The sequence below is a fragment of the Octopus bimaculoides genome, chromosome 5, assembly GCF_046866305.1.
Source record: "Octopus bimaculoides isolate indiv1 chromosome 5, ASM4686630v1, whole genome shotgun sequence".
Lineage (NCBI taxonomy): Eukaryota > Metazoa > Mollusca > Cephalopoda > Octopoda > Octopodidae > Octopus > Octopus bimaculoides.
In genome coordinates this window covers 116300928-116314690 of record NC_142932.1, presented here as the reverse complement: position 1 = coordinate 116314690, position 13763 = coordinate 116300928, and the positions used below count along the sequence as shown (strand labels likewise).

Genomic DNA, 13763 nt, shown 5'->3' with positions numbered 1-13763 from the left:
TCCAGACATGTGTACCCTTAACATAGTTCTCGGGGATATTCAGCGTGATACACTGTATTACAAGGCTGGCCCTTGGAAATACAGGTACAACAGAAACAGAAAGAAAGAGTGAGAGAAAGTTGTGGTGAACAGTAGGGTTCACCACCATCCCCTGCCGGAGCCTCATGGAACTTTAGGTGTTTTTGCTCAATAAACACTCACAACGCCTGGCCTGGGAATCGAAACCACGATCCTACGACTGCGAGCCCACTGCCCTAACACTGCGCCTCCACCATAATGTTCATACAATGGGAATAAACCCAAAACCACATGGCCATATCTGTGCAAAAGAGCATTCATACAAATACTGCATCTCTATTCAGTTCACAGATTTGAATTTGGAAGAAATCAGAATCAAACAAGATAGACTTTATGGAATCCTCAAATGGCAAACAACCAAATGTAGTAAGAATAACAAATTTAAGTTTCAAAATCAAAAAGCCACTGAAACCTTTTCAAAAGCATCAAATTTCTTCTTACCTTGAGGTAGTAGTTCACTTCCATCATCGGAATATTCATATCGTCATTAATTTGCAACAGTTTGCGTACCAAAAATGGCTCCCCGTTATTTAATCCTTCGGCTGCTTCAACAAATGACTGGGCAGCCTTGTAGGGTTCGCTGTAATTACAATTTATAATTATTATTGTTGTTGTTGTGGTGGGTGTTTTAATTATTATGATTATTATCAGCATTAATATTATTATTAACAGCATCTTCCGAGCGGGATCACTGCCAGAGCAGCAGTCTTACTCCCGTGCCGGTGGCATGTAAAAAGCACCATTTGAGCGCGATTATTTCCAGGTTCGCCTTACTGGCACTTGGGTTGTCACACAATGTCCATTAAATCACTAGCCATGAAAATAAGGTCACTGTCAATCATCATTGAGATAATCTGCAAAAGGGGGTTTGTAAAATTGGTCCTTTTGTTCCTTTTTCAGTAGTAATATCAAAAAGGCCACATGATCTAATTATAACTTTTATACTCAGTCTTCAACTGTTTTTAGGGAGCTAAAATAATAGTCTGATGACTCATATTGGCTACACCACTGTCACTGATTATGCGAGCATGGAAACTGAACATAAGACGATGATGATGAGGATTATTATAATAGTATGTTAGTGTATGTTTTGAGCGCAGAATAACGAGGACAATGATGTGTTAGTGTGTTTACATTATTTGAGTGTAGTAAAATTTTGTATCATCAATGAATTAAATGATGGCTGGTAATTAATTACTAAAAGAAAGAAAAAAATAATAGCAATTAAAATTACTAACTTGAAATAAAGATATGCTTGTCCAAGGAGGAATTTCCTTGAATGTTCATTCTTGGTGCACCACGAAGACAACATACGCACATATTCCTGCAGGTGGAGGTACTGGCAGTGTCCGACAAGGAACTCGGGGAATAAGAAACTAAAACTGTCAGGCCATCTGGTGGGAAAATGTTAAGGATTAAAAACAAATTTACGAAAATGATTCCCACTGGAAGGGCAGCTGACAAAAATACTTTGTGATATTTAGTTGCAAACATTTATATTCTGAGTTCAAATCTTTCCCAGGACTATTTTACTCTCCCTCTTTTCAAGAATAAGTAACAGAAAATGTACTGCAGTGAAAAACTTGAAAAGAATGTTCTGGTGCAGAGACCAATAAAATATACAAAGCTACTATAAACCAAGCAACATAAAGTAATGCCATAGACATCAAACAGTAGAAGTACATTACAGATTAATAAACTTAATTTTCTCATCTCAAAAAGTATTTTGATATTTGCAACAACAGTTGTAAATACAGGTACAGTAATCCTTCACCATATCACGGTTTATTATTTAAGCTTACATGGATGTGTAATGTCAATGTGCATACCCGTCAGAGTGTAAGTATCTTGAGAGAAAAGCTGAACATAAGAAGCATCAGTTGTGGTGTGCAAGAGAGACGATTGTGCTGGTTTGGACATGTGGTGAGAATGAATGAGGATAGCTGCGTGAAAAAGTGCCACACCCTAACAGTTGAGGGAACCCGTGGAAGAGGTAGGCCCAGGAAGACCTGGGCTGAGGTGGTGAGGCAAGACCTTCGAACATTGGGCTTCACCGAGTCGATGACTACTGACCGAGACCTTTGGAAATGTGCTGTGCGTGAGAAGACCCGGCAAGCCAAGTGAGATCGTTGCCAGTGCCCCTGGACTGGCTCTTGTGCGGGTGGCACATAAGATGTACCATCTTGAGCGTGACCGTTGCCAATACTGCCTGACTGGCCTTTGTAGGGTTTTCGAGCGAGATCGTTGCCAGTGCCCCTGGACTGGCTCTTGTGCGGGTGGCACATAAAAGACACCATTTCGAGCGTGGCCGTTTTCGTGCGGGTGACACGTAAAAGCACACACTACACTCTCTGAGTGGTTGGCGTTAGGAAGGGCATCCAGCTGTAGAAACTCTGCCAAATTAGATTGGAGCCTGGTGTTGCCATCCGGTTTCACCAGTCCTCAATCAAATCGTCCAACCCATGCTAGCATGGAAAGCGGACGTTAAACGATGATGATGATGATGATGATCGATTCGTCCGTGGTGCGCTAACAGCGCCATCCAAGCGGGATCACTGCCAGAGCAGTGGTCTCGCTCCAGTGCCGGTGGCACATAAAAAGCACCATCTCAGTGCGATCGTTTCCAGCTTCGCCTTACTGGCACTTGTGCCGGTGGCATGTGAACAAAACATTGGACTGACTCCTGTGCAGGTGGCACGTAAAGAAACACCATTTGAGCGTGGCCGCTGCTAGTACCGTCGGACTGGCCCTCGTGCCGGTGGCATGTAAAAAGCACCCACTACACTCTTGGAGTGGTTGGCGTTAGAAAGGGCATCCAGCTGTAGAAACTCTGCCAGATCAGATTGGAGTCTGGTGTAGCCATCTGGTTAGCCAGTCCCCAGTCAAATCGTCCAACCCATGCTAGCATGGAAAGTGGACATTAAGCGAAAATGATGATGAATAAAATATATATACACAAATTATAAAATTTAAAAAAATTATACAGTACAATACTGTTTCTACTTCGCAGATTTTCACCTATCGTTTTAGAACGCAACACCAGCGATAGTTGAGGGATTACTGTACACCATCGATTTTTCTGTAACTGACAGTCAGGCATCTCTTTAATCTAGATAAATTATGAGGGTAACATGAAAATTCTTTGGCCACCAGTCTAGTCCACTGCACGACCACAGGTAGCATTGTGTGTACTGTGTGTTTACACACATTATTTACACTGCCTTTGGTGGTGGTGATGTCAAAATTTTGAGAGATATTCTTATTTTGCTTAAAGTTACTCTAAGCTATAGTTATTGCAAGTAAGAGAACTGAGAGCCTTCAATGATAAAGTCAAACATAAGCACCAATCCATATCAATCCAAGATAAAATAGAACTGTTGAAAAAAATTAGCCTGTATTTGCTAAAATCTTCAGCATTTAAACCAACTATATTTGGTTCAAAGATTGTATCTGTTTATATTCAAACTGGCCAGAACTGGTCTCTTACACCTACCCTACAATGTCATTCTAAAAGTAAACAATCATATCATTGACATCTTGAAGCTATGAGAAAATACCTGATTAATTCAAAACAATGTGAATGAATAAGCATTGAATTTGTCAGAGCAATCTGAATGCTAAAGGGTTAATTTAAGTTTCTAGCACTTCTTGATACTTTAGACCCAAGCAGGGCAGGGGATAATGTGAACAATATGCAAATTAAACAAAAGGTCAATGACATAACAAAGACATTTCTTTTGAAAAGGATACAAAAGTTTGGCTAAAATTTTGATGATGGGAATTAAAGAATTTATCCACAGAGTAGGGACCTCCTCGTTCAACATTTTACTATTGATTAACGTCGTCCGCACTTGAAGACCACCGATTCCTCGTAGAAAAAGTTCTGCCAATGTCAGGGAGGGTTGGCCTTTTGAGAGAAACAACAACAAGGAAATTAAAAACATACAATAATAATAAATGATAAGAGTCAGGGCATTTCATTTACAGAATCAAAGGTTCCCACTGAGATTACCAAATGTATACCTTAAATATTACAATCTAACGAGCAAATTAATTAAATTGTTACATTTTTTTTAGCTTACGGTGAATGCCATGTAATTAGCTCCCAATGAACAGAATCTGTGATTCAGATTTAATTTCAAATCAATCTATTTTTTAATTACCTCTTCTAATGGCCATGTCAAAAACAGGAATGTTGCAACTCCCATTTCACCACCACTTCCTAACGCCAACCACTCCAAGAGTGTAATGGGTGCTTTTCATGTGCCACCAGCACGAGGGCCAGTCCGGCGGGACTGGCAACGGCCACGCTCAAATGGTGTTTTTTATGTGCCACCAGCACAGGAGAGGTTCATGTGAGAGGCCAGATTTAGCTGGTTTGAACATAAAACAGCTAGAATACTTTGGCCGATTTAAATGCTAAAGGGTTAAATAATTTCCTAATTAAAATGTAATTCAAAATACGTTTGTGGTGTTTTGTATAATTTTATGTATTGTTTTCCTTTTTCCATCAAGAGATGAAAGGCAAAATTAGTGGCCTGACTGGCTGCCGTGCCAGTGGAAAGTAAAAAGCACCATTCTAGCGTAATTGATGCCAGTGCTGCCTGACTGGCCCCCATGCCGGTGGCACGTAAAAGCACCCACTACACTCTTGGAGTGGTTGGCGTTAGGTAGGGCATCCAGCTGTAGAAACCTTGCCAGATTAGATTGGAGTCTAGTGTAGCCTTCTGGCTTGCCAGTCCCCAGTCAAACCATCCAACCCATGCCAGCATGAAAAGTGGACGTTAAATGACGACGATGATGATGATAACCGAGGACAAATTTATGTACTCCCTCCATAAACTACAGTTCCCTTTGGTCAAACTCATTCAGAACATGTATATATCTGAACACCAACTTGACATCTTGGAACCCAAATCAGATAATGTGTGTTCAAAACACACATTATCCAAGGTGACTTCAAAAAACCAAAATAAGATAAATTGACCCTTAATCTTAAGAAAAGCTTATTCTGTCAACAGAATACAAACACTTGAGTTATTGAAGAGGCTCTTAATTTATCGAGGAATTTAAAATGAAAACGTTTGAAATTTAATTGAAGAACATGACATTCAGCAGGCATAATTGAGCTCTTAATCAGAGCATTTTCCTTATATACCCCACAAAACAAATTCCATCTTCATATGTCTTCTTACACCTTCATATGGTCCACATTTACCCCAAATTGTCATAGTTGGCTATTAGATTTATACAAAGGGGTTTCCGATTTCAAAGCATAAAAAGGCCCACATAAGAACATTAAAAAGGAACCCACTTCAATATATTGAACATTAAGAACGCTGGCACTGACCTGAGCCTATGTGTGGTGTGTATACTGGTGTCTGTGCTGTGGCCTCTGATATGTCAAGTGCTGCCAGTTGTGTTAGGTTGAATTCTCTAGAAAACAAAATTCAAATCAGCTGCATATTTTAAATTATCACTCATCAAAATATAAGACATTTGAAACAAAACAACTTCTACATTTCAAACACAGTCATTATGGACTACGTTCTCCTCCATCTTCCTTTTAAATTTTCAGTACAAGGCCTTCCTCTACACATAAAATGCACAACTTTCTTTGACTGTACCATGGACTTGAATTATTTTCTCACAGTATTTTATTAGAAATTTCATATTGTATGTACACACAGAGACATATACATAGATACATACTGACACCCAATAAGAACAAAATAATTCTTACGAAAGCCACATGCAGTACATTTGGTGATGTGTGCAAAGCTTGGTCAAACTAGAATTAAATAATGTCAAAGAAGCAGCTCTGAATAAAATAATTCATGTAGAGTCAACAAGTTTGATAAAACTATCTGTTATGGAAATAGTCTAGAGAGAAAGAACAAAATTATTGTTCCATGAGAAGGAACAAAATTATTTTTAAAGCATCTTAAACTATATTCATTTCTGCAAATTTCAGAAAAATTTTGCGAAGAGATGTGTTAAAAAAAGAAACTTGCTTCAGGTACAAGAGGGTAGAGAGCTTCTGCTGAAAAATAAATTTCCTGTTTCAGCCTTCAAACAGTTAAACTAATAGAAAATATATACATACACTGTATTAGCTGGACTTGGCAATGCAACAGTAGTCATCACCCACTTCAGAACAAGGTAACACCGAAAATTGAGGATCACTTGAGGCATTAAATTGATCTGTAGAGACCAACATCGTCCACTTCCACAATGAGCCTGGAATTAGAGTTCATTAGAATTGGTCAGAGAAGTAATGGTCTTGAGTTTATACATGGAAACTTGTTATGACAACTTTTATGCTGTATACAACATGCAAGAGATTATTTGAGGGCATAATCATCATCATCATCGTCGTTTAACGTCCGCTTTCCATGCTAGCATGGGTTGGACGATTTGACTGAGGATTGGTGAAACCAGATGGCTACACCAGGCTCCAATCTGATGTGCTTGGTAAAAGAAGTTTAGCGCTTATTTTAGTATTCATGTAGTCATCTGCTTTAGATAAGTTACTAGAGCCAGTCAGTCGGTCCTGGCATTGATCATATTTGGATAGTGCTTTTCACGTGCTGCCGGCACAGGAGCCAGTCAGGTGGACCTGGCATCGACCACGTTCAAATGATGCTTTTTACGTGCCACTATTCATTTACTGTCTGCTGTCCAAGCTAGCAAGCTGGAGAGGTTGATCAGGCTCCAGTTGGATTTGGCATGGTTTCTACGGCTGGATACCCTTCCTAACGCCAACCATTTTAGAAAGTGTGCTAAAGCCAACCACTTTACCAAGTGTGCTTTTTATGTGGCACCGGCACAGGGCTCTTGCAGGCCAATCCTCTTCACCAGGGATGGTGGCCATAACACTTCTGCTGAGGAGTACGAGTCAACACTCCAAAAAATAATTATTTCACGTTCTCTCAAAGTTTATACTTATGACATCAAGATGGAAGATGTTTAAAAGAATTACAGATAAATGAATGGTTCTAGAATACAAACAAAATCAATAAAGTTTTTTTACCTGGTCACCACATTTCATTGCAATTAAGAGCAGCAAAAGGAGGTCACGAGTGGCATTTAGACGAGTGCAAACAAAATGTTCCATATGTGCAATAATGACAGATGTTGCACAGTTACTTGCAAAAAGCTGACCCCAATCAATCTGTGATAAGAGACCTGCAAAGAAAGAAAGAAAGCAGAATGATTACATTTTTTTTTTTTTTAATTCCTTTACTTAAATTTCAAATAGAATATTTATAACATGTTTACTCAAGCTTAGAACTGGGGCAGGATAGATTTTCAAATTTAGACATTAATTCTTTGATCCAACCTGTTTGGTCAATCTTTTACAGCCATTGGACAAATGTTGAGATGCGCTTTATTTTCCCTTGCACAACTACCTGCTATCTTCCACACTTTTATTTACATGTAACTAAAGAAAATATTTAGCAGATTTAGCTGTTGTTTCTAGCACATTGCATGACTACCTGCTGTCCTAATTTCCATGGCATATAAATTCTTCATCTGGACAGGACGTAGGGGCTGGTTTCCTAGTTGTTATGGCGCATATATTCCCCATCTGGACAGGACACTGGTCTGTTTGCAAGATTATTCATTTCTGCCAGCTGAGTTTCACTCAAGAACACAACGCATTGCCTGGTCCAGGAATTGAAACCACAATGTTACGAACACGAGTCCAACACCCTAATCACTAAGCCACGCACCTCCACATATCACTCACTATGGAACCACATATACAGAGAAAAGCATTTCAAACTTACGTGATGACTCATTCAGATCCAAAGAGTCTAGTTGTAGTGTGCTGAGGTTTAAATGGGCCGAAATCACACGAACAGCGCTGACTAAATCAATTACATTTTCCAAGTGAGATTTGATGTTGTCAATCAGAAGGTCATTCAAAGCTAAACTGATTTTAGATAAACAGAAAAGAAAAAAGAATTCATAAACAGAAACAATCTAATAACAATTTTCTAAGCAGATACAAAAATATTATATAAATAACGTCATATGTAAACAAACTTAAGTTTGTTTTTGAAGCGCTGAAATGTATTGTAGTACAAGTAGAAAGATATATTTTTTTCAACGCGTAAATACTGATAGAACCGTATACATGGGATAACATCCCTTACAGAGCAGAAAAATCTGTCAGCAACCAGCCATGAGAATCGAACTCACATCCTTTTGATTTCCGGTCAAGTGCTCTACCATTAAGTTAAACTGCTTTACTGACAAATTCTGCAATTTAGAACTTTTTTCTCGAGTTAAAGTATTTCAACTTTTTACTAATTTAATTTTCTGCAGGTCCAATACCAGCTTGATGTCTGGGGTGAATAAGGCACAAAAAAACTGTACAATATGAAAGGGATTTAAAAGACCAAATATACTGCATCATCCATTGTGCGGAGTAAGAAAGAAGGCATTCTGATCTTGGGTAGAAGGGTCCATTTGAAAAATATATTGCAGTCTCCAATCAAAGCCAATATAAGCAGCTATAAACCTGCAAATTGTTGTTGGAGGTATAGGGTAGAAGTACAAAGGATGTGTGTCCAAGGACCCTGAAAAGAGTCCAGGTTGGAACAACCATTAAGGATTGGGAAATGGAATGTCTAATGATAGTTGCTTCTGATAAGACTCTATGGAAGTAGATGCCTGAGGATTCTACCCTAACAACTCTCCCAGGAGTAATGGGCAGAGAAGATGGATGGATGACTAATTTAATGAATTGCATCAAATTTTTTTTTTAAGAAAAATCTGATAATTTTAATATCTAACTGAAATTCCTATTTGGATATCAATACTACAGGAATAAATTCTATTTTATACCCTAATTGGGTTTTATAATAAGTACATTGTATCCCTAAGTGTTGTAAGAGTGGATTAAATGAGTTGGAGACAAGGAGAGTATCCAGCTGTAAAATACAGCTGTATAAAACCTGTCCAACTCATACCAGAATGGAAAAGCAGACAAACAATAATGATGACAATTCTTTCTATGAATATGACAAACATAATATTTGAGAAGCCTTATAAGGACTTGCATCTCAGTTACTCTGCTTGAAGAAATATTTAAACCAAATGCAATATCAGTAATATAGGTAACCAGAAAGCCCTAATACAAGATTACAAAATTAAAGAGTTAGATAAAAGACATCTTGTAAATGTAGTTGTTTGCAACTGGTATTTTTAGACTTCATTTTCTGTCTTTATGATAACTTGAGTGTTCCGTTGCAATAGGTCAAGCCTTTCTGATTTCTGCAGGAGAAATCTGAAATTGAAATCGAACCGAATCCGATGACTGGCACCCATGCCAACCTCTCCTTCATTGGACACTAAACTCTGCTTGAAAAGACCTATTGGGGCAAGTGAAATCGTAATTGAACCATACTCGATGACTGGTCACCACGCCAGTGGAGCACTAACAGCACTGTCGAGCATGTTCATTGCCAGAGCAGCCGTCTGGCTTCCGTGTTAGTGGCTCGTAAATAGCACCATTTGAGCGTAATCATTACCAGCGTTGCCTTCTAGCACTTGTGCTGGTGGCACATTAGAAAATCATTCGAGCGAGGTCGTTGCCAGTGCCGCTGGACTGGCTCCTGTGCAAGTGGCATGTAAAAAACACCTTTTTGAGCGTGGTCGTTGCCAGTACCGTCTGACTGGCCTTCGTGCCGGTGGCACATAAAAGCACCCACTACACTCTCGGAGTGGTTGGCATTAGGAAGGGCATCCAGCTGTAGAAACTGCCAAATCAGATTGGAGCATGGTGCAGCCATCCGGTTCACCAGTCCTCAGTCAAATCGTCCAATCCATGCTAGCATGGAAAGAGGACATTAAACGATGATGATGAATTCTAGGAGAAATTAACTGTAGTACTTCAATGTGAAAGTGCATGGCCTAGTGGTTAGGGTGTTGCACTCATGATTGCCAAATCATGGGTTCGATTTCCAGACTGCGTGGCGTATTGTGTTCTAGAGCAAAACACTTCATTTCTCCCTGCTCCAGCGCTCCGTGGGTACCAGCATATCAAAGACCGGACCCAGCATTTCCTCTGTGTTGTAAAACAAGGTGACTAAAAAACGTTAAGGTGAGATTTGCACTCCAGCCTCATAAAACCCTCACCAGCAATGATTACCCAAACAAACACATGGGTTAGAGGCTTGTCCCCTGAATGGCACAAAGGTGTCATCAGCCAGGAGTTGGCCATCACCAACAAATGACCGATGCAGCAAGATGTTGCTACAGCACGTACCCCCATACTATTACTAATACTTCAATTACACAGCTAATCAAACAACAACCAGCAAGTCATAATAAAGGGTTGCATACATACAGAACCATGAAACATTGATGTCATACTTTTTTTCCTTTCAATTGTTTGAGTCATTTGACTGCAGCCATACTAGAGCACCACCTTTAGTCGAACGAATCGACTCCAGGACTTATTCTTTGTAAGCCTAGTACTTATTCCATTGGTCTCTTTTGCTGAACCGCTAGGTTACAGGGATGTAAACACACCAACACCAGTTGTCAATGCGATGGTGGGGGCAAACAGACACACAAACACACACACATATATATATATATGTATATATGTATATATATATATATATATAATTATGTGTATTTCTTCTATCTTAATGAATAAAAATTCTTCGGATAGAATAAATGGGTTAATAGAAACCAATGTAGCAAAGAACACAAAATAACTGTGGTTTAGTTCCTGTTTTTAAGGCAGGAACTCCTTGAAATTTTGGGTATTTGAGTATATTTAAAAATTTAAGGAATGGAGAAAACGCATGTTATATAACATGCGTTTTCTCCATTCCTTAAATTTATATATATATATATATATATATATATATATATATATATATATATACACACACACACACACACGACAGACTTCTTTCAGTTTCTGTCTACCAAATCCACTCACAAGGTTTTGGTTGGCCTGAGGCTATAGAAGAAGACACTTGCCCAAGGCACCATGCAGTGGGACTGAACCCAGAACCATGTGGTTGGGAAACAAGCTTCTTACCACACAGCCATGTTTGTGCATATACTTAAATACAAATTATAGAAAACTTTGAAAGCACATACCAAGAATCTACCAAGCTTCCAGCAGCCTGTTCAAGGTCGAGGGTCACTGAAGCTTCGTATTCCAGTTGGCTCCCAAGGTCCTCACTGACATCTCCAGCTATAAGCTGCATACATTTGAATACATGCAGCACATCTGTGACCATGTGGCCCTCTACAAAACAACAATAAATAATTCAAATATCATCAACACAGTAACGTAATACATTGTCCTCAACAACAACAACAACATCAATAATGTATCAGATGATCCACTTAGTCTAATGACTGGCCAGTCTACTGACTGAAGCAAGTATGATACAAAGACCCCTATTCTCACTATATGATGATGTGACAATAGAATCGCCTCAGGTTAGACCCTTGGTCTCCGTTGTTATAGCTATTGGTTCGATCCGTGCAATGACTAAAGGAAATAGTCTAATAAAGGGGCATATGAGCCCTCGACAGAAAAAAGGAAGGCCTTACGCACATTATTCAAGGTGATGACTTGTGACCGAGACGTTTGGAAATATGCAGTGCGTGAGAAGACTCGGCAAACCAAGTGAAACCATAATCCAAGGCCTCTGCCAGGGGTGTAGCCAGCCCACTTATGCGTACCTTTCCTTCATTGGACACTAAACTCTGTTTGCGAAGACCTGTTGACGCAAATGAAATCGATCCAAATTCGACGACTGGCACCCATGCCAACCTCTCCTTCATTGGACACTAAACTTGGCTTGTGAAGACCTGTTGGAGCAAGTAAAATCGAAATCGTGATTGAACCAAATTCGATGACTGGCACCCGTGCCAGTGGAGCACTAAGAGCACTGTCCGAGCATGATCATTGCCAGAGCATTTGTCTGGCTTCCATGCCAGTGGCATGTAAATAGCACCATTTGAGCGTGATCATTACCAGCATCGCCTTACTGGCACTTGTGCCGGTGGCGCATGAAAAAACATTCGAGCGAGATCGTTGCCAGTGCCGCTGGACTGGCTCCTGTGCAGGTAGCACGTAAAATACACCATTTCGAGCGTGGCCATTGCCAGTACTGCCTGACTAGCCCTCGTGCTTGTGGCACGTAAAAGCACCCACTACACTCTCGGAGTGGTTGGCGTTAGGAAGGGCATCCAGCTGTAGAAACTCTGCCAGATCAGATTGGAGCCTGGTGCAGCCATCTGGTTCGCCAGTCCTCAGTCAAATCTTGCAACCCATGCTAGCATGGAAGGCGGATGTCAAACGATGATGACTATATTAGGAGATATTCAGGTTAGAGAGGTGAGTGATAGAGAACATGAATATATAAATATGCAGATACCAGCTTTTAGAGTGAAAAACAAGTAAAGAGTGTCCCCTACACTTCAGAGATGGACTATAAATAAGGGTTGAGAAATTTGTGACACTGAGAGGAGTTTGTGGTTTGTGTGAAAGTAAAAGGCAATGTGTAAGGTCTAGGTTTGATTAGAGTTCAAAGCTGTTAGAGAAGAGACAAGCAAATGGTCTGGTAGGTTTAGTTTTTTGCATATAGGGAAATGTAGAGGGTATTGGGGCATTTTGAGGTCATGGTAACTCCTTATCTATATATACTGACAATGCCGATATCACCTAACTGGCACGGGAAAAGCACCTTTCAAGTGTTGGGCCTCACAGAGGCAATGTGGGCGATGCTGATGCCATGTAATTAGCACCTGTGCCAACGGCACGTAAAAAGCACCCTCTGAGCATCACAGAAGTAATGTGGCCAATGCCAGTGTCAGGTAACTAGCACCTGTACCAGTGTTGTACCAGTGGCACATAAAAAGCATCTTCCAACTGTTGGGCCTCACGGAGGCAATGACAAAGAGCGAGACCTTCAGCAACATGCCTGAGTAGAAGACCCATCAAGCCAAGTGAAATCATAGTTGTGGAAGATACTGGTGTCAACCAACTGGCACCCATGTTGGTGGCATGTAAAAGCACCCATTACACTCTTGGGAGTGGTTGGCATTAGGAAGGGTATCCAGCTGTAGAAACCATGCCAAATCAGACTGGAGTATGGCACAGCCCCTCAGCTTGCCAGCCCTGGTCAAACTGTCCACTCCATGCCAGCATGGACAATGGACGTATGATGATGATGATGATGATGAGATCCATGGGCCAGGAAGCAGTGATAAACTTGGCTGCCAAGAGGGTACAAAATACAGAGATTGCAACATAACATTCTATCATCCTATAGAGTTAACCACTGCATAATGTAGTATGGTCCTCTCAGTTCAGCAAAGGATATGGTTTATCTAGACCTTGAGATTTGTGAGTCATGTCTCACCATTTGTCTGACTACCTGTGTGCCATCAGTACAGGTGTTACAAAGGGCATCCAGTGATAGAAACCATGACAAATGGAGCCTAGCCAGCTCGTGTCAAACCGTCCAACCCAGGCCAGCATAGAAAACGGATGTTGAATGATGGTAGAGCTACAAAACATAATAGTTTTTTTTTGTTTAGAGATCAGCAAAATTAGCAGTGCTGTAGAGTCCATGCGGCAGCTGTAGATCAGAGTCACCAAGTGACAGCAACAAATAATCAAAATGATAAACAAACAC

General features: G+C 40.2%; 1 protein-coding gene across 1 annotated transcript in view; it reads right to left on the bottom strand.

The window, feature by feature from the left end:
* The window catches only part of LOC106877220 (nuclear pore complex protein Nup160), a 68784-nt gene that overhangs the window by 27177 nt on the left and 27844 nt on the right, over positions 1-13763 (bottom strand). The window contains exons 16-23 of the mRNA XM_089353018.1: positions 11209-11359; positions 7872-8017; positions 7112-7266; positions 6185-6318; positions 5429-5514; positions 3829-3985; positions 1317-1472; positions 520-658 (exon numbers count right to left, since the gene is read on the bottom strand). Coding sequence (XP_089209144.1) covers positions 520-658; positions 1317-1472; positions 3829-3985; positions 5429-5514; positions 6185-6318; positions 7112-7266; positions 7872-8017; positions 11209-11359 — 1124 coding nt within the window. The remainder of the gene's footprint in view (positions 1-519; positions 659-1316; positions 1473-3828; positions 3986-5428; positions 5515-6184; positions 6319-7111; positions 7267-7871; positions 8018-11208; positions 11360-13763) is intronic.